General features: G+C 36.9%; 1 protein-coding gene across 1 annotated transcript in view; it reads left to right on the top strand.

Annotated features, from left to right (window-relative positions):
* Positions 1–22,458, top strand: part of PIK3C2G (phosphatidylinositol-4-phosphate 3-kinase catalytic subunit type 2 gamma) — a 293,693-nt gene that overhangs the window by 146,051 nt on the left and 125,184 nt on the right. The window contains exon 18 of the mRNA XM_070410626.1: positions 1,512–1,606. Within this exon, the coding sequence (XP_070266727.1) occupies positions 1,512–1,606 (95 nt within the window). The remainder of the gene's footprint in view (positions 1–1,511; positions 1,607–22,458) is intronic.

Genomic DNA, 22,458 nt, shown 5'->3' with positions numbered 1-22,458 from the left:
GGTATGGTTCATAGCTAGAAATCAAATAAGATACAGACCCAGATAATACAACACACAGGTCATAACCTTGCAGGTAGGTTCATAATAATGTGATATGTATAAGCACCAGAAAAAGTGCCTATATCTTAGACAATGAGACAGGTTTTAGAGGGAAATTGTACCAGTAGACAGAGCAAAGCAGGGAGTTTGGAAACAAAGAAGGCAATTCAAGATCAACAAGTAATTATTGGGCTCAAGAAGAAATAATGGGGAAGTCTAAAGAGAAAGCTGATAACAGAAACATGGAAATAAATTCTGAGGCATCTCTTCTGCTCATATGCTGATAGGATATGCTCACTATTAGGGCATTAACATAACCCAGAACCTAGTCAGCCCAGTTTTAGCAAGTAAGTTAACGAAGGTCATAGCTACAGTTTAAGACAACATACATTATGGTTGTTAGGCATTCAGACAGCTACAGGAGTTTATGCAAATGTGCTGAAATCATCTTCTGTGAAATCACCCTCACTCCTTAGAAATTCATAAACTTTCTCATCCTTGGGGATGGTGGGCATATCAAGGTGGTTCTTCAGGTATGTGTGTGAATCAATGATGTACAACTTTTTCTGCTGTCTGTACTGTGGTACAAAACCTGGCTTAAACTTTGAGTGTGTGGTGTGTGTGTGTGTGTGTGTGTGTGTGTGAGAGAGAGAGAGAGAGAGAGAGAGAGAGGTAACTTACTGAACAACTAAAGTTGGAAGTCTTGCCTCTCAAGCAGGAAAGAATATTTTTCTGAAGAGAACCTGGTTTTCATTTCTGCAAAATATTCAGATTCCTGGGACCATACTGGGGCTCAGGCACTGACTGCTCTTGATGAGACCCCTGCACAGTGCAGATGGAGGTCTGGGTAGGTCTCTAAGGATATCAGGGGCTGCATCATGGTCTGTGTTTTCCTCCAGGTTGAGTATCCTAGAAAACCTGAGTTGTTCACAGTGGAGATGAGGGAAAGAATTTGAGAATGTGTGAGTTACGCTGGCAACAATCATCTTTCAAACCTAGATGTAAAGCTTCAAGGTCTGCAGGTTTATTCTGATATATCGGTTGGTGATTTCAGTTAAGACTTTGGGTGTGCATTAATTACATCTCCAAAGGGGTAGAAATATCTATTGCCTAATAATGCCATTTCTATATCCAGAGCATTGTTCGTGATATTAGATTTTTGTGCCAGGACTCTCCTCCTGGGCATGGTTGAATTCTACCAGCCACCTGCTCTCATTTATTACCTGTGATACTAAAGCATGCATAAGAAAAGGAAACAAGACTGCACACACCTAAACTGTGTGATCTGTGTGTGCGCTGTGATTAGTTATGCACCAGCAAAGAAAGCTATCAACATGTATTATTACCGTTTTGTTAAAATGTTTATGACATTTTCCCTGGTCTTTTCTCAAGCCTCTTAAGTCCTTCTGTATTCTGCTATACTTTTATTACTGAGACAAACAAGAGTAAAGTGGTTCTCTCTCTCACTTCAGGCTATCAAGTTTGAATGGAACCTTGAAAGTCCGCTAGTGCAACTCCTATTACACCGCTCATTGCAAAGCATCCAGATTGCCCACCGTCTTTACTGGTAAGATTAGCTAAGATAGGATAGGATGCCTTTTTGAGAAGTAGAAGATTCCTTGACCTTGTAACTGATATAAACCCCCAGTTAAAAGTCAGCCAAATTTGAGTATTTGGCAAGGTTATTTGTATTTAAGGACATAACTTAACTGTCATCTTCAAAATCTTCCTTCTGTACTGTTGCTGATGTTTAAATCCAATATAAATATTAAATTTGAATGATACCTTTCCTATAGCTTTAAATCACAAAGGCGATTTTCGGTCATATCTGCTAATTGGGAGATTTCCATGTAAAATATAGTTATAAAGCTGTGGATGTTTTGGAATAACATGGTTTAAAAGTAATTTCTATACAATATTAGTTGTAAACAGTAGGATCTAAAGGTCAACATATACTCTTTCTATATACTCTTCTTAGGGCACTAAATTTTTCCTCAAGCATAAATTTGAAATATTATTGGAGAAACAGACATTTTAGAGATATCAGAATTTCTCCCAACATCACATACTCTTGATCTTATTGAACATGATGTGCTTTGGACGCTATTCTTCTACCCATTCTTTCATTCCTAAATTTGCACATTCAACTTCATAGACAAAAAAAAAGGGTAATTACAAGTTTTAATGACCTAAGGAAGAAATTGGATGTATCTTTTGCCCTTACATATGTATGACAGGCATCGTTTACTGGCATCAGTTGGTAGTGAAAAACTTTAATTAATTAAAACAAAAGGAAGTCAATATCATTTAGTAACATTTTTTCTGCTTCAAAAAAGTTACTCATGTAGTCATTACTCTTCCCATGAAAATGACTCAACTCTTTCATAGCAAAGCGGAGATAGCATATTTGGTTTGATATTCATTTTCATTTTAAATGCCCAATATAAAAAGCAGAGCATTTTTCTCTAGTGTGTCAGCATAATGAGGCATCAGATACATTGACTAGCAGTGGATCCCTCACTGAATAGACTCTTGTCAAGCTCTGAATGAACTCTTATTCCCTTCAGTTTTTCAGTCACCTACTATGGTGCTAAGGGAAGTTATGTGAATACACTTGGTGATGTTCTGCTATCATATTAAAGCTTGAACTCCATTAAACTCAATTTTTACTTCCCTTAAAACTTTACTCTTCCCTTGTTTTAACCTGTGTTCATTCAAATGAAAGCATATTAAAAAGTAACATGACCAGATGATAATCTTGATTTAAATATTTTAATGAAAATATAAAAGTATATAAAATATAATTTTTAAAAGACTTTTAAAAAAAATAGAATAAAATATTACAGACTTATACTAGCTAGCACATTGATTGCTATAATACTAGTGCCACCTTAGTAAGTTCTTCATCTGTTAAGGTGGTGTGAAAAGTTGAGTCATTTGAAAGGTAACAATGAGTGCAAACAAAGTGGTAAATCAATGTCATACTTGTAAGTTCACAGTCAATACAATTATGTCACTGTTTCCAAAGCAGCAAGGGAGAAAGTCTTTCTAAGTATAAATCTCACCCTATGAAAAAGAGTAAGACCAATACCAAAGCCCATTTCTCCTCTCACTAGTTTAAGAAGAGAATAAAATGGAAGGAATAGAAAAGAACATAAGTTATAAATGAACTGCTTGTTTTTCAATCCTTAATTGGTAAGAATATAGAAAAGGAAAAGGAAAACAAAGGAAGATTTTAAAATAACTAGTTCTTTTTAAAACTTAAAGAAAAATTAAGAGTCAAGCAAATATACTAATCATGAAATAAAATTCCTTATATTAAAGCACGTCTTCAAGTACATATGCTATGTGCCATATATATATAGCATCATGTTTAGGGAATATTTGTGTGTAGAAAGTTTAGTTAAAGCTTTAAAGACGAAGCTCAAACCCAGCATGATACACTTTAAAAAATTCTCAATATATCTTTATTTAATTTAAAAAAAGCAATGCCCCATAGTAATAATTTAAAAAGGTGGCGATTTGTCAGCCATCAGTTTAATAATTTTGTTTCCTACTTGAATGAGCTACCACTTTCTCAGAGTCAGCATATTCAACACTAAACCCAAAATCTTGGATTCATCTTGGCCAGGTCTTGGATTCTTCTCTGGATCTTCCCTGTTTCCCATTAACATGTCCAATTATTCACCAAGCTCCATAACTCTATACCTCCTCAATAACGCTCCTGACATTAGTACTCCCACTGCCACTGATCAGAAGGTTGCCTTATTAGATACCGAATTGTGAATAAATAGGCTTAGACAGAAAACCATCTTAATGCTTAGCATCACTGTGTGTGGTCTTCCTGAAAAGAGAAATTGACTTGGAGTTACCACACGTCTCCTCCACTACAAGGGTGAATGTAGGATGACTTGCCCCTATATGGAAAAGGAGTTAATAATAAGCTTTGCATTTGGAAGATTTAAGCCCTAAACCCTAGTTCTCATCCTAAAAGGTGGCTATAATTGGGAACTATAATATTTTGGGTTCACATCTAGGAGACCACTCTCCCCATCATATAACAATTAATTATAGAAGCTTAAACTCAAGACCCCTTTCCATTTTGGATAGGAAACAATTTAACTGATAGTGAGATATTGGGTTTAATAGGGTCCCCATAAAAGCTATCCACATATCCACAGGAACTTGTAAATTCGAAACAATTTAGAAAAAGGATCTTTAAAGATATAATTAAATAAAATATATTGAGATTATATTAACCTAGATTATCACGGTGTGTCATAAACCCATTGACAAGTGTTATAAGAAACAGAAGAGAAGACACACACAGAGAATGGGCCATGTGGAGATGGAGGCAATGATTAGAGTGATGCATTGGAAGCCAAGGAATGTATGTCTAGAGCCACCAGAAGCTGAGAAAGGCAAAGAATGCATTCTCTTCTAGAGCTTTGAGAGGGAACACACCCTATCTTTTTTTTGTTGTTTGTTTGTTTTTGTTAATCCTCGCCCAAGGATATTTTCCCTATTGATTTTTAGAGAGAATAGAAGGGAGAGTGGAAGTGGAGATACAGAGAGAGAGAAACATCAATATGAGAGACACATCGATAGGTTGCCTCTTACACATGCCCTGAATGGGGCGTGGATAGAGCCTGCAACCTAGGTAAGTGGCCTAGACCAGAATCGAACCCACAACCCTTATGTCTGCTCTAACCACTGAGAAAAACCATCTCGGGTGCACACCCTTATCTTGATTTCAGATTCCTGGCCTCCCGAACTGTGAGAATAAATTTCTGTTGCTTAGGCCACCAGTTTGTGGTTATTTAGTGTGGCAGTCACAGGAAATTATAAAATAGGAAGAAAAGAACTGGATGAAGGTCCCTGACTAGACTGGCTGTGATGTCACATCATGTGGGAAGCTTTCCCTGACCTCCTCCCCAGCCACCGCCTGGGTTGATTACTGCTCCCACATCATACCTCCGAATGGACTCTATGTGACTCTGTCAGAAGTCATGTCACAACAGCTTAACACTTCTACATCTTTGTCTACTTCCACTCTTAGTCCATAGATTAGCTAATGGTAGCAACCATGTCATACTCTTCAGCATACTAATCCCACCAGGGTCTGAAATTCAGGAGATACTTTTTAAAAAAAAGTTATCAAAGCCATGAATCTATAGAAATTCCTTTAAGGCTCTCAGTATTTCCCTATGCCTGGAATCCCTAGTGCCTTCTCAAAGACACTGTGGGTGCCTCAGCCAGATCCCCTCTACCTGACTAGTGCACCCATCTCATAGCTTCTATGACTATTGACTGCTACTTGACAACCCCCTCTTCTCTGAGAATTGTTCTCTGAAAGCATAGTCACCTGGCCTGGGAGGTGAGAAATCTCCAATGTACATTCCAGAGCCTCCCCCAGATTAGATCAAGGCTAGACTTGACCTCCTCCTTGTTAACTCCATCCCCTCCCCTCTAATGCTTACTCTACTCCTTCACAAGCTATTTCCTGAAGAGAACTCCTTCAGTAAATCACATGCACCTAAATTTCTCTCTCATAGTCTGTTCTAGGGAACCTGACCTAAGATAAGCAATTATTTATTGAAGAAAAGTATTTAAATATGTGTTTTTAAAAATTGGAGCATCCGTATGCTGTGAAATGTATCATAAATGAAACAACAATATTTCAGTCTTTCATACGCCTAATACTAAGTCCAGTTGAATGAGCTCCGAGAGAGTCAAATTAAATCAAAATCTGTACAGTAGGGAACCTTTTATAGCATGGCTCCTTTATAAATTATTTCCTTCGAAGTGTGGGGACAGCTAGAGATAAAGATCTCATTTGAAAACTATTAAGTACAGCAATTTTTTTGCTTTATTAACTGATATATCACAAGCACCTAATATAGTACTTGCATTTGACAAATAGTCAATAAATTACTATTGAATGCAAGAATAGGATTTAGTTACCTGGGCCAAGCTGTGCCCATGCAGACTTATGACAGGAGGGGGCAGGAGAGGGCTGCTTGAGCAGTCAGCCCATTTGGCTTGATGCGAAACCAGAGTTGGTAAGACTAGAGCACATTCTGGAGACGGGCCCAATAAGGTAGCAGGCATGGAATCCCACCAGTGAAGTGAAAACTGGACTGGAAGGTGAATGGGAACAGAAACCGGGGACTAGCCTGAGTGAGAAGTGAAGGGTTTGAAGAACAAGTTGATGCAGCAGTGTCTGCTGGACCAGTTGGGGGAACCACAGAGTGAATTAAGCCAATGGTGTCTCTGGTGCTAGGAGGCCTTTCCAAGGTGGCACCTGGTGTACAGGACCGTGTTCTATAAGCTTTTCTATGCTAATCATAAAACTGAGGTGACACAAAATCTGCCCATTCATTTTCTAAGCAGTGTATCCTAAACTTTTTTATTTCTAGAATGGGGAGGTAGTTTCTCAAATCAGGGACAACTCAAAACAAAGCAAAATAATGTGGAAATTTTGAATCATGTGATTTGAAGGCATGCATGTCCCTCTCATACCCTCTATCTATCTATCTATCTATCTATCTATCCATCCATCCCCTGGTGCCTCATTAATGAGTCTCTTCTTGTTTCTTTCCAGATGGTCTCTTCTGATATGAAAAAATATGTATATTGAGAATATAATACTAATGATGAATTAGTTGATTATTTGTTTATTTTTGTGACGAACATTGAGATGCTAGATATTGTTGAACTATTAAGGATAAAAGAGAATGGTCCTTGCCTCAATAAGCTCACAGGCTGACCACACATTAGCATCCAGGCAGAGGAAAGAACCCACTCACTCTCCGGCAGGGACAAAGTAGACGGAAGGAACTGACAGCACAGTCTGTCCTCTTTACAGTTGTACCTATGACGGTTCCTAATGCAACTTGTAGGCAGAGAGGCAGGAATGGCCATCGGGAAATAAAAAAGCCTAAGTGTGTGCTCCCATTCTGTCAGAGTTAAATACCGATAAAGGCATACGAAGGAATGCACAAAGGAGGTAGATACTCTCTCTGCTTTGAGGTCTGACACTCTCCCTGAAGAAAGAGGGAAGAGCTGTACTTTAGAAAGTTATGCCTGGTGTAATGGAGCACACATGATACAGAATCAATAAAAGGGTTTAAAGTCTCAATCCTTTACCTTCTAGAATCATTATATGCTACTAATTCACCTCTTTCCCTTCACGGTGTAATAAATAATACATATTGCTTCACTTTTTTGTAAGGGAGAGATATTTTTTGCTGTCATTTAATATTGATCTGTTATAATCATCTTCCACCCTGTTGTCCTCAGGAAAGTATACACCAGGTAAAATGCCTACAGTGAGCAATTCACTAAGCTAACAATAGCTGTTCTCTACCCCAATCAACCTGAAAAAAAGTGATGGATAGTTGTAAGAAAGTGTGCATTCTATATAATAATTTGTAAAATCCATTAGCACAGTTTTCTAGTTAAGGCATAATATGGGGATAGTTGTTTTTGTCTGTTTTATTTCTAATTTATGTGGAAGAGGTTTTATGAAATTCCCTCAATAAAAAGATTTTTAAAAACAGAATATAATTTTTAAATTAATTTTCTAATATCATTTTAAGTCTTATTACTCCTATTACATACATATGAAAATAGAATCTGATACAAAGTTTCACCACAAATCCATGCAAAAGCCAGGAACAGAGGTCCACCTTAAATTTATTTCTAGTTTAAATTATTTTCCCTTCAAATTTTTCTATTTTGTTAAAAAAAAAAAAAAGTGAAGAGTTATAAAAATGAACATTTTGTATATATGTACTGACCTTTAATGTTGAAATTTCAGAGGAAAAACTTAGCAACACACCTCAAATTTTATTAGGAAAAAACGAAGGAAAAAGGCTTGGACCAGGTCCGGCCTTTGGGAACTAAATTTTCTAATCCACTCTAGCAATTTTTCATTATAGCCACATGCAATTACATCCTTGCTTCCTTAGATAGTAATCTGGTTTCTCTATAATAATATCAGTCTCCTCTGTTACAGCTCATGCTATATATTTGGGTTAAGGCCCTGAAAAACAGCATTGTAGTGCTTAGTTTGCATTGTTTCCCAAGCAGACTGCAGCTTTGCTTTAGCCAACAAAAAATGTGGTCAAAAAGTCATCCTGTTGGGAAACCATCTTTGTCTTTTAATAATATTTGAGTTTGGCTTCCAAAATGAATAAATTAACATGTATTCATAGATTACAGGACTGGGGAGTCAAATGGAACCTTATGAATAATCTGCTATAATACTTTCCTCCCAGAAAGATTTCAACAAGTTAAGTGATTCATCCATTGACAACCATCTAGCTGGATAAAGACTTAAGATTAAATTTTTTTTTTCATGACATCTCATGCCCAATTCAGATCTCTTTCCAATTCAACATCTCCTTTTTAAAAAATGCAACTTGAATCCATCAAATATTTGGGGTTTTTTTTCCTATCAATAATTAGGAACACATTCAACTTAAAAAGCAAACTAAAGAAAAAAAATATCCTCAATTGAGATCTTTATATCTAATAGCTCAAAATTTTTGCATTAGGTGTTTGTGTGACCTACAAATGCTGCCAATTATAATATTAATTAAAATATTTGATCAAAAAATTTCTTTAAGAACCAGTATACTGGAAGCAGTTTTGAAGTAAATAAGAGGTCCCCCACTAATCTTTCTTTTGCAGTTCCTGATTAATACTTAAAACACTAAATTTGCTCTTTGTTTTACTAATAGACCATTAGTGATAAGAAAGCAATTGCTGAGTAATTTACATAGTAGATTTAGTTTGTATTTATTTTTAATACATATTATATAAAACCAAGGCTTTCTCAGTTTTCTCAAAAAACCTAATTAAGCAACTCGCAGTACGCTAGTGAAATTCATGTCAGCCCATTTCATCAAGTTAAATAGGTTAGAAAATAAATTCCTGTAGTCCAGACCAGAACTTGGCAATAACAAAATGCAAGCAAAATCAATCTTTACTTATCCAGTAAGCAATTGGATATAGAAACCTAAAGAGCAGGAGAAAGATCTGGGTAGGTGTCAGAGAATTGGAATATACCAACATATTGATGGTACTTGATAGGCCTCCATCTTATGGATTGGTTATCCCCCAAATTTGGAGCTCTCACTTGGATTCTCTGAACCCAAATTTTTAAAAAAGAGAGAAATAAGCAAAGCATCATGTGAAAAGTATTTTAAATGCCAGGAATAGAAGTAGCACACACTACTTGTTTTCCTTTTCTCCCTTTGGTTTTATTTAGAAACTAGAGGCCCGGTACATGAGATTCATGCACTGGAGGGGGCTGTCCATCAGCCCGGACTGCTCCCTCTTGCAGTCCAGGACCCCTTGGGGGATGTCCACCTTCGGGCTTAGGCCTGATCCCTCCGGAGGATCAGGCCTAAGCCAGCTATCAGACATCCCTCTTGTAGTACAGGGCTCTTGCAGTCTGGGACCCCTCACTCCTTACCGCCCACCTGCAGTGGAGGCAGGAGAGGCTCCCACCACTGCTGCTGCACTTGCCAGTAGTGAGCCCAGCTTGCTGATCCTTAGTGCTGCCTCAGAGACAGGAGAGACTCCCTCCACCGCAGCTGGGCTCACCAGCCGTGAGCCTGGCTTTGAGCTGAGTAGTGCTCCCCCTGTGGGAGTGCACTGAACACCAGGAGGCAGCTCCTGCGTTGAGTGTCTGCCCCCTGCTGTCAATGCTCATCATAGCGACTGGTCATTCCACCGTTCAGGCGATTTGCATATTACTCTTTTATTATATACTATAATTGAAATACATGACATCACTATATAAGTTTAAGGCATACAATATGATGGTTTGATTTACATATATTGAGAAATGTTGCCACATTAGGTTCCGCTAACACCTTTCATTTCAAATATCTATAATAATAAAAGCGTAATATGCTAATTAGACTGAACGTCCTTCTGGATGACCTTCTGGACAAAGCCAGGGCTGCAAGGGAAACCTGGGTCCCGGGTGCCTGCCAGTGGCTAGAGGGAAGCCTGGATCCTGGGTGCCTGCCAGCAGCTGGAGGGAAGTCCAGGTCCCGGGTGCCAGAGGGAAGCCGGTGCAGGGAGCCTGGAGAAAGAAGGCCTACTCTTGCCCGAATTTCATGCATTGGGCCTCTAGTTACAATAAAAAGACAAGAACAAAGAAAAGAAAAAGATTCTCCTTGTGATGAGATCTCTTGGGATTTACTCTTCTTAACTTTCCTATATATGATACAGTAGTGTTAACTATAGTCATTATGTTGTATATCACATTTTTAGTGCTTAGTTATTTTTTTTAATTAAATTTATTGGGATGACATTGGTTAATAATACCATAAGGTTGCAAGTGTACAACTCTGTATAAAACATCATCTGCCACTGCATTGTCTGCTTACCTCCCAAAGTCAACTCACTTTCATTTATCCCCCCTTTGCCTTCTCCCCTCTCTCCTTACTCCCCTTTTCCTCTGGCAATCACCATACTGTTGTCTGTGCATTTGTTGTTGTTATTGTTCTTGCTTATTCCCTTCACCTTTTTCACCCAGCCCTAGAACCCGCGCCCCCGCCGCTTCGACAGCTGTCAGTCTGTTCTTTGTCTCTATGAGTCTATTTCTCTTTTGCTTATTTTACTTTGTTCTTTAGAGTTCACATATACATGACATCATATGGTATTTGTCTTTCTCTGACTGGCTTTTTCACTTAGCATAATACTCTGCCATCCTCAGTGAGCTGACTTGTCCACAGTCCAGTTCACATCATGGTTATGAGAAGACCACCACAGTTGGTATCACATGCACATGACACCATACAACAAAAGAAAAGGGGATAATTCTTTCCCAGCAAGAAAATTTTCCTTATAAGCCTCATATCAGAGTTGACTGCATATTTATCATTTGCCTGAATTGGGCCTCATGTCATCCAGAACCAATTACCTGATCAAATGGCAATAAGGTAAATTGACTTACCCAAGTGGTTTAGAATTTTCAGAATTTCTCCCTAAACTGGTCATCTTCCCTGAATATTTTGATATCTAGACAAAATCAGATTATTTGTTTACACGTAACGGGAAGAATAGATTTGGTATAGAAAAAAATCCTATGTCCCCTTTCTAGACTGTGAAGACCTATCTTAACCATCCATCCTTAACAGAGAGCATTACACACAGTAAATATAATTGGTCCTCAACAAAATACCTGTTAAATTAACTTAAAAAATAAACACACCACCTACATGTGTACTGCCTATAGCTTAACTTTTCTTGATTACTGTACTTAAAACAGCAGGCAACCAGAACAAGTAATATTATGCTAAATATATAGAGTTGGCCATTGATATTCTGAAAATCATTTTGGCTCTTTTTAAAAAGTAGTCTCCCTGGAATTGGGAGGAATTGAATTAAATGACTTACAGAAAAATATGATCCTCTGAAATAGCAGTTTTTGAGGAAGTATTAGGTGTTAACGTTGACTGAGTCCACAGTGTGAGGTGCTTTATACTGACCTAACTATGTTCTTTCTTGAAACCCTTATTGAAAATTAAAAACTATATCTCGTGATTTTACAAGAAGTATTTTATGAGGAGACCTTGCCAAGCAACCCCTTACTATCTCTTAAAATATAATTTTTTGTATTGAGACTCCCTGTGATCATCGGGGAATTACTGAACCGTTTCTGGTTTTTGCTGCTCCTATTTGCTCCAGGTGTGTTTTTTTTCTGGATTATGAAATTCATAGTTCTTTTTGTTTTGTTTCAGTTAGTGATTAAGTCCTTTATTTTCAGCCCTATTTTACTTTGTCTTTGCCCGTCAAAAGATCACTCTTTGAAATGGTTGAATGGAAATTTTTGTTACGTTCTTTATAACTCAGTTTTCTATTTCACTTGTGTACAATGCAGTTGCAAGGGAAAACCAGTAACTTTATTATTCCTTATCCAAAGAACTTCATCTGTGTTGTTTTTGTTGCAACAAAACCCAGACTTGGATAGTTCAATCAAATACTTGTCATATTTAATAACTTAGAATTCTTGCACTTGTTTTGGCCTGTATGCTTCATTTTTGACCAATGATAAGTGAACAGCTTGCACAAATAAGAATGAAGTTATGTATGTTATATTGTATTTGTGGTCTGTGTATAGAAAATTATTAAATGAATGTAAATTTATAAGCTTGATATCAGCAGAGAATAGTTAAATGCTTTTGTTTGACTCTGCAAAAGTTATATATTACGTATTCTTTCTGAATTTACTTTTGTTTAGGATAGCAAAATGAATATGCATACAAGGTATTCCTATATTATTCTTTCAGTGTAGAAAAATAATTGAACAATTCTTCTTTAATGGACATCAGAAAATTATACTGTTATGTAGGCTACCAAAAATATAGTCCATTCTTCAATACTACTAGGATTGGCATCAGTTCTGTGCAAGGCCTGTTTTTACTTGTATAAATCATATCATTGATTCTGGAAGATGAATGCATGTTCATACTGTTCCAAAAACTACCTTAGGGCTTTATATTGCAATTCTCCAGCAAGTATACATACATTCCCAAACTCTCCTTCTTTGTAATGTAATCATCTGTGTTAATTCTAAAACTTTTCATTCTCTATAAAATAAAAATCAAGTGCACTGATTTTTTAAATAAAAAGCCACATCTGTTAGTCTAGTAGACCTTCAATTAGAATGAATCTAGCAATACTCATGGCAGAGTTTGCTGCCAATTCTTGGACTTTCTATGCAAAATCAACATGAAAAATGATGAGCAGACTCTCCCTGTAGTTAGAGTTGTGTTAATCATTTTATAGTAAGTAAAACCTAATCAGAAACTTAGCACTATTTAACTAGAAACTAAATATGCAGTATGGTTTTGGAGTGGGAGGTCAAGATAAAAAAAAAAATAAATCTATACCATTCACTTCTTTTATGATCTTCTCTCCTTTTTACTGTTGACAATTCTTCATTTTACATCAATGTTTAAAAGGTGAGATTTCAACATCTTAAATGTAATGGGCTAGCCCCTCCTGGTCTTTATTACTTCCTTTGTCTTATCTACTGTAATCTAGGTTAGTATTACAGACATATAAGGACTAGGAAATTTTAGGAATACCCGGGAAGAATCCCAGGTCTCCCCTTACTATTGGTGTCACTTTCAATAAACTAAGCTTTCTGGGCCTTCATTTCATCAACTATAAATAGAGACTAACAATAGGTTTTGTGTGAGGATCAAATGAGTTAATATATGCAGAATGCTTAGGATAGATCCTGCATTCAGTTGTAATAAATGTTAACCATTATTATACCTTGTTTCTAAATAATCTTCTCAACTGTGTGTTCCTGTCTATGTGTGTGTATGATCTGTGTGCATTTATGTGTGTATATGTGCATATACACGCATAATGCAAAATGGTATATTGCAGAAATGGTGTTGTATATGGTTTTATTTTAAAAATACAACTTACCGCCTGGACAGTGTGCTCAGTGTTGAATGTCAACCAATGAACCAGGAGGTCACGGTTCGATTCCAGGTCAGGGCACATACCCGGGTCGCGGGCTTGACCCCCTGTGGGGGGCATGCAGGAGTCAGTTGAGCAATGATTCTCTCTCATTATTGATATGTCTATCTCTCGTTCCCTCTTCCTTCCTCTCTTAAATCAATAAAAATATATTTTTAAAAATGCTTACCTTGAGGATCTTTATAAAAAGTAAGCATGCTTTCATAATGCCTTTTTTTTACAACCGAGCAGTATTCTACTGCTAGTTAATTTAATTAATTTAGCAAAATGTTATAATTTATTATAATACAATTAGCTAACACCCTATTATTGTACATTCAGATTATTTCCAATATTTTTTATTATATTAACACTGAGATGAACTTCCTTGTGCTTAAATATTTGCATATGTTCTTAGTTATTTCTTTGGCTGGAATAGAGAACATAAATGTTTATGCTTCTTTTTATCTACATTGCCAAATTGCCCTTTATTATGGTGGTAGGAATTTATACTCTCACTAGCAGTGCATAGAGTGGCTGTTTCTGCTAACCTAACCCACACTTGCAATTTAACTGAGTTTAATAATAATGTCTAATTGTTGGGCTAATTGAATTACAAATGAGTTGGATGTGGTTTGGGGTTAGTTTTTCTCTCATTTTCCTAACTTTTGAGTGGTGCATTTATTTTATGAGGGTTTTGGTACAACTTATGTTATAAAGAATTCCATTTCTCAGGAAGGCCCACAAGTAAGTGTATTAGTTTATTATTGTTCCTATAACAAATTACCACCAACTTAGCTCTGGAAATCAAAATTCAAGAACTGGGTCCTTTATGAAAAAGAAAAATGAGTCCTATGGGGCTAAAATCAAGATTTTAGCAGGGCTGCATTGCTTCTGAAGTCTCCAGGGGAGAATCTACTTACTTAACTATTTCAGCTTCTAAAGGCTTCTCACATTCCTTGACTTGTGACCCTCTTCCAGCAAGGAATCCCTCTTACTTCTGCTTCCATCATCATATCTCCTTCTCTTCACTCTGAGCCTCCAACCTCCTTCTTATAAGGACCCTGTGGTTACATTGGGCCCACTCAGAAAAGGCTAAAGAGATTTGATTCTAATATTAAATTTTATAGCTGGTCTATAGAATATTGGCCACACAGAGATACTATTACCAGACATCCTTCTGCTGTGTCATGGGAGAGGCATTTCAGGAACACCCACGTAGGAGGATTTTGAGCAATAATGGCAAGACTTATTAGAGTGAAAAGAGATCACACACCCTCGGAGAGGCAGAGAGCGGGAAGGATTTGGTAGCAGATGTGTGGACAGAGGCAAAAGGAAAGCCCGCTGCTGGCTATGCTGCCTGCTGCTCCCCAGGTTGCAAGTCTCATGGAGACTTTTAGAGTTTAGGAGAAAACAAAGGAAAAATTATGTGCTCAAGAGAAGAGCAAGGGCATGTCCAAGGAAGGTGCGCAGGGCACAGATGCCCTTGAAGAGGCTGCCACACTCGATGAGGTGCTTCCCTGGCACTCGGCTGGTGGGTTGCATTCACTGACCCCAGGTACACCAAGCTCGATGCCTCATCCATGACCAGGTGATTCAGTTCCGTCTCACTACAGGTAAAGTTTAGCTTCTGGGGTCTCAGGCCCAAGAGGGTGAGGGCCCAGAGATGCAGTGCCATCACCCTGGCACCCAAGGCTCTAGTAGGCCAGCTCAGCCTCTGCTCCCAGCTGGCCTTCAAATTCTTAGCTTGTGTGACCTTGGGCAAGTCACTTAGCTTCTCTCTGCCTCATTTCCCCATCTGCACGTATGCCACCAAGGCTCTATGATGCCCAGGCCTCTGTCGGCACTGCTCTCTGCCCTGTGTGACTGCCCTGAGACAGGCGTTTGTTAAACTTCTATTTATTTCCTTGGATTTGGGAAAAGAGCAGGCTTTCTTTCAAACTTCCCATTCTCTTTCCTCTTTTCCAGGGCCTGTGCTGGTGTCCTGCCCTTACCCAATCTCTTTACTGGATTTTACCTTCCCCTTTGTGTTCCTCGTCTTGGCTTCTACTGCGCATGCACTCAGTGAAAGCCGTTTCCCCCACTTTTCTCACTGCCATCCCCACCCCCACCCCTACCCCCTGTTAATGCTCCCTGGGGTGATGGAAATCATCTTTCCTGCCTACTCTGATGCTTGGTGACTGTGAAACGGTCCTTTCCCAGTTGATCGAGCTTTATCAGATGTCTGGCTCCCTTCTCTTTGATCAATATCTCACTAACTTCCTACTGTAATAATACTATTCAAATTAAAACACAACCCAACCTTTTGCAAAAGATAGATAATACACTTTGGAACACCAAAGGGGGGAAAATGTGGTTTTCCCTTAAAGAGATGACACGCATATTAGAGCTGCTGTTAGGAAAAATTGGAGTGAAAGCAAATAAGCAGTCCTTTTCCTGGTCACTCCCTCCGGTTTGCTTTATCTTGACTATCTTAGTTCAGGCCTATTTGTGTAGATCACTGACAGAGGATAAGCCAAAGGTATTGATGATTCTGAAATCTGGACCATTGCCCATAGGAAAATTGAATGAGATCACTGCATTTTTTTTTAACCTGTGACAAAATCTAAACACTTAGGGCCAAGTTTAAAAGAGAGGAAGTTTTAGATGTGGACCCTCTGGTTTTATTTCAACTAATGTCCGTTTTTATGCAAGTTGAGTTTCTGGCTCAGTAATTTCTTCTCACTGATTAAATTGGTCTCATTTCAACATATAATATTGGCTGCTTTCTTTATTATTAACAAAACTAAATTATCCAGCACTCAGTGGTTTAGAAACAGTTCTTTAAATAAATACTGTAATTTATAAATGCAGTGTTTTTGGCATGGTATCAATGCTTGTGCAAGAACACCATAGCCTTTATCAGCTGTATTTAAAAATACAGCTTTTCGCCCTACCTAGTGTAGTCAGAGGTTAGAGTGTCGGCTTGCTCATGGTAGGGTCACAGGTTCGGTTTCCAGTCAAGGGAATGTACCCAAGTTGCAGGTTCGATCCCTGGTGTGTGCAGGAGGTCACCAATCGATGCATCTCTCTCACATCAATGTTTCCCTCTCTCTTTTCTTCTCTCTCTCCCTTCCACTCTCTCTAAAAATCAGTGGAAAAAATATCCTCAGGTGTGGATTAATAACAACAAAAGTGCAGCCTTTCTATAAAGCATAGGAGAATTATAGTAATTGATAAAGGTATTTGATTGTGACTCATTTTACTTATTGGTAATAGTCACTATCAGCAGCATTGATTGCTGTACTCTGATTTCCATCTTTCTTTGAGTCATCGGATTAGTTTAGCTATTCATTGTCATGATATACCTCACATCCAAAAATTGTACAACATACAGAACTGTTTCTTTCCCCATGTAATTTTCAAGCACACTTATAGTAGAGCATATCAACTTTAGTGGTATATCTAAGGGTAATTAAATATAAGGTAGCAAGAAATCAAAGCCTATCTCCCTTTGGCAATGTTAGCTCTACAGTTGAATACAATGCTGCAAATTGAAAATATTAGCCACCCCTTCCCCATAAATAAATCTTTCCTCATTAATGCTTCACTCCAGGTTTCTCCTCTCACAGATAAACTTGACATTGGCAACATGGAGGATTCCTGCTAAATGTTTACATGAGAGGAAGAATGCTCCCTAATTAATCACCAGTGGACGGGCACCGGTGATTATGTGTTGGTCACACTTCTGATGCAGATGCTCATAATTTGAATGGAATTTAATGAGCACAGGTTGTTTAGCAATTTTTATTCTCTGGTGCAAACCAAGGCAATTAAAACACTTTATGTTCATGGAATCACGGAAGCACAGAGTGTGAGAAACGGAAGAGACGTTATATGTCTTCATGACCTATTCTTTCATTTTACAAATGAGGAAACTGAAACCCAAAGAGACTTCATGTTTCCCTGTCCCATACCCCCTTGTGTTAGGCCTATATGCTTTTATGAATGGCCTCAGAGCTGGCAATAGGCAAATCTGTGAAGATCATACAGGCCTTCTCCAGCCTCTCGATTCTGTTCCTTACTTTATCTGACTTCCTCCCTGCTCATTTGCAGATATTCAGTGCTCTGATCTCAGACCTTTATGCTTGCTGTATACCTATTTCCATTGTTACCGTCCATAGAATTATTTGCATGAACAAATTGTAAACTGTGGAATTGTGGAGTAAAAAATTGACATTAGTGAATGAATGAGATGATGAAATTTGAAAATTGGCTGCCTAGTAAGTGTACAGTTGGATACATATGCCCTTAAGTAATGTTATTTAAAAAAATTGGCCTCAAAAACCTAGAGTGCATCAACTGTTTAGATGTTCCACAAATATTTTTTACAGGTTTTTTAAAGTTGTTTTTAGTAACAAGTTACAAAGAGGGCTTTTAAGACAAATCTAAACTATTAATGACAATACTACAAACACACATGCACCCACCATCAAGTTTAAAACATATCACTGTACAAAATTTTGACACCCCTGTCCAAATCTCATCCATTTAATCTGTTCTATCAGAAGAAGAAATAACATTGAAGTTAATTATTTAAATTTGCTTACTCGTCTCTGTGATTTTACCACTTTACTAGTATAGCCTTACATTATTTAGTTTTACATGTTTTTAACTCCACGTGTATGGAATCATTGTATATGTCTCCTGCAAATTGCTTTTTCAGTGAAATATGGTCTTGAAATTCATGCAATGTTTGTAAATCTAGTTTATTCAATTTTAGTTCTTTGTAGTTCTCTATTATATAAATATATCACAACTAATTTATCTATTCTACTTTGGAGGCCATAAATAATTGTTGTAAATACTGATAACATTTGGATTTATTTCTATCATCTTATTCCGTGTTTTCTAAGTACCTTCATCTTCTGTTTATCTTCCTCACCTTTTTTACATCCTTTTGAATGATATTTTATTCCTTTATCCCCACTTCATTAGACATTTTATATTCTAATTTTTTAATAGCTGTGTTAGAAATTATAACATTCATGCCTAACATCAGAATCTAAGATTTAAAAATGAGAAACTTCATTTTTTTACTCATTTAAAAAGTTATACAAGTGTTGAGATAGCTCAATAAAACAAAGGTCTGCCCTATTGAAACTACATTCTGATTCTGTAAAAACTTACATTTTAGTGACTTTAACACAAACAACTTACCTCCTAATGCGTATGTTATTGCTATTATGTATTGCAGTTCTATTTTATTTCATATTTAACTTTAAAATATATTTTTATTATTTATTTATTTAGGGAATATTTGTGTCCACTTCCTTTGTTCATCACTCCTTGCATCTTGGACTTTTCACCTGGAATGACTTTACTTCTTCCTAAAGGGATTACTCTGTGGAGATGTGTTGATGCAAACTCTGGCCATTTTTATTTTCTAAAAAAATACTTTAGTTAACCTCATTTTTGAAAGATATAACTGCTGAATATACAACTCTAGGTTGCCAATTGTTTTCTTTAAGCAGTTTAAAAATATTCTACTGTCTTCTGACTTCAACTGTTGCTATCAAGAAATCATTTGTTATTCTAGTTTTCTTCACAGATTATTGTTTACTTTCTGGCCATTTTTAAGACCTTCTCTTTGTCATCAGATTTACCGTGATGTGTTTAGATGTTGGCTTGTTTTTATTTATCCTGCTTGGAATTTGGGGCTTTTTGGCTTTAAGGGTTTTTGAAAATCAGTTCTCAGAATTCAACTTTTATTTCTTCAAATAATGCCTTTCTCCCATTTTCTTCTCTACTCTCCTCCTGAAATACAATTCGACATATATTATAGCCTCTCACTCTATTTTATTTGTCTTTTTATTGCTCTTCCACAGTTTTCATTTCTTTATCTCTGTGTACTTAAATTTATTCTAGTCACATTTTTATTTATGAAAATTATTTTTGTTATTTACCCTATTATTATAGTGTCTCTTGTGTATTTTTTATTTTTTTTCGTTTTTTAAACACATGCAATATAAATATTTTCTGTAGTATCTCTGATCATTCTAACAGTTGAAGCCTTTATTGTTGCTGATTCTGGTTCATGGTTCCTTGTTTCTTTATATGTATATTTGGGTATTTGATTAAGAACTCATATTTTGGGGAACTTATCCGTGGGCATTCTTATCTGTTGGTATGAGGCTTGCCTGGATAGAAGGCAGGTTCCATCAAAGAAGATTTTCATTTGCTTCTGCCAGATGGCTGAGAGTTATCTCAATCCATACCACATTAATAACTAAGTTATCAGCTTAAAGATTTTCTGAGCACTAGTGTAATATGTAGGTAGGATATAAATCCAGGTAGGAGCCAGAAGAGTTCTCCTCCCAGAACCAAGGTGTCAGAAGTTAACTTTCCTGTGCTCTGAAAGATAGCCAGTTCATTTTAGTTCATTCTTACACCAGAAGCCTACCTCTGTGGGCTTCAGGATTTTTGTGTAAATCTCTTACTAAATTCCTGTGCTTAAGCACAATCTTTGTTATCCCCTGTGAAAAACATAACTCCAGGTTGCTTGCGTTCAGCAAATACCAGGCAGAATCCATCTCCTGAGTCCTGTTTACTTCTCCACATTTCTGCCTTCTCTAATTTTTTGGCATATGAGAATATTTATCTTCCTGCTGAGTGAGTGCACTTAAAAATAAATATTTAAAATTATGATCTAGTATTTGGTTGTTGTTTTTTAAGTGGGAAACTTTGTCAAAAATATTTAAATTGCTACACTGCTAGAAACAGAAATCAACGATCAATTTTTAAATATATTAAATTTTTTAAACTGTTATAAGAAACAATATGAACATTATGATTTATTACCTATCTGTGTATCTCTAGTATTTAAGATGGTGTTTAGATCTTTGTAGTCTCTTCTAAAAAATTATACACACACACACACAAACACACACACACACACACAGCCTGTGACAGGCATTCTTTTTTGGATATTTACTAAGTGTCAATCACTTCAGTAAATTTCACATAAATTTTCTCATGTTATCCTTAACATTGCCCTATGCATTACTGAAGAAACTCACATTCTGCACTCATTTACTTAAAGAAATAAGGATTGTGCGGGGAGGGTATTGAGGTTGACTATCCAAAATTTCTATCAACATTGTTTTTTTAAAATATATTTTATTGATTTTTTACAGAGAGGAAGAGAGAGGGATAGAGAGTTAGAAACATCCATGAGAGAGAAACATCCATCAGCTGCCTCCTGCACACCGCCTACTGGGGATGTGCCCGCAACCAAGGTACATGCCCTTGACCGGAATCGAACCTGGGACTCTTCAGTCCACAGGCTGACACTCTAGCCACTGAGCCAAACTGGTCAGAGCTCAATATTGTTTTTAGAGGTCTAGCTTAAAACAGTAACAATCTTAATAATAAATATCAGACCAATTTTAAAAGATGTTAAATTCCTAATGAATAAAGCAATAACAGAGTAAATACAAGATTTTAACTTTAAAAAAATGTAAGATAAATTTATCTTGATGGAAGCCAAGTATAAGGATCTTTTATGAGAGAACTTGTGGCAACTTTGAGCTGAGATATTACTAGAAAACTATTAGAACACTACTTGTTCTTTCTCTGTGGCTTATGACTATATATATATATATATATATATATATGTATATATATACATATATATATATAATTTTTTTGCTAAAATTTGCATTCAGCTGCCGCATCTTAGTGCTACCAACATTAACATGCTGGAAAAAACTGCTTATGAAATAATGTGACTTCTGCATAGGCTATCATTCTCTCATATGCTAATCTTATATGAACTAATTCACATTATAAAACATGTGCTATTTTATAACTGACCATATTAATATCCTCATACTCCTGACAAGGAAAATGAGACTTAAAGAAGTTAAATAACTTGTCTGAAGTTATTCAGCTAATAAGTGCTGAATGTACGGTTTGAATAGTGTGTTTCCAGACACTCCTAATTACTATGTGTCTCTGGTATAACAGACCCAAAGAAATGAAGACTCACCTGAAACAGGATCAATTATGATAAATGCTGTGGCTGCATGGGTCCTGTTATCGACTGTCTTTTAAGAGTTATACAATTTCAAAACAACTTACAGAATTGGACTGAAAATATCTGAAATGGATCACCTTTTCTAAAATTTTGATGTCTAGTTGCTTTAACTTTGGGCTAAGAGCACAAGTAAATCACCAGGTCAGAGTTGTGCAGGTATTCCAGGATTAAATGATGTAAATCAGTAAGCCTTATTTCTATGGCTTACTTTGGTGTTGGTCCACATCAGCAGGATAAGAGAAAGGGCATGCATATTCATTTAGTTATCATTTCATTCATCTAATCTTTATTGGACACTTCCTAGTTGCTGGGATACATCAGTGAACAAAACAAAATTGTGCTTTTCGGGGTTTACATTTTAGAAGAAAAAGAGAAACACATCAATAAATGTACGATGTCAAGTGGTGACAAGTGTTGTTAGAGACGTGCTCAGGATGCTGCTGATAGGCACAGTAAGACATTCTGCAAATATCTGAATGAAGTGAAGGAGGGATCTGTTTCAATACCTGGGGAAAGACCTTTCAGGACCAAGTAGTGGAACTGCACACCGGTGGTATACCAGCGAAGGCCAGGTGCACTGGAGTGAGCCAGGGGGTGGGGAGTGAGCCAGGAAGTGGAACGATGTAGGGGTCAGATCATCATAGGGCATGGTAAGAATTTGGGGTTTTATTGTGAATGAGATAGAAATCCATTGATGGATTTGAAGAGGGAAGAAAATGAAATGATTCACAATTTAAAAGCCTCGTTGCTATTATGTGGTGCAGTGATTTTCAACCTTTTTCATCTCATGGCACACATAAGCTAATTACTAAAATTCTGTGGCACACTAAAAAATATATTAG

This window comes from Myotis yumanensis, unplaced genomic scaffold (genome assembly GCF_028538775.1).
Source record: "Myotis yumanensis isolate MYYU_CA2020_CCGP unplaced genomic scaffold, mMyoYum1.0.hap1 SCAF_3, whole genome shotgun sequence".
NCBI lineage: Eukaryota > Metazoa > Chordata > Mammalia > Chiroptera > Vespertilionidae > Myotis > Myotis yumanensis.
This window is presented reverse-complemented; position numbering and strand designations above follow the sequence as displayed.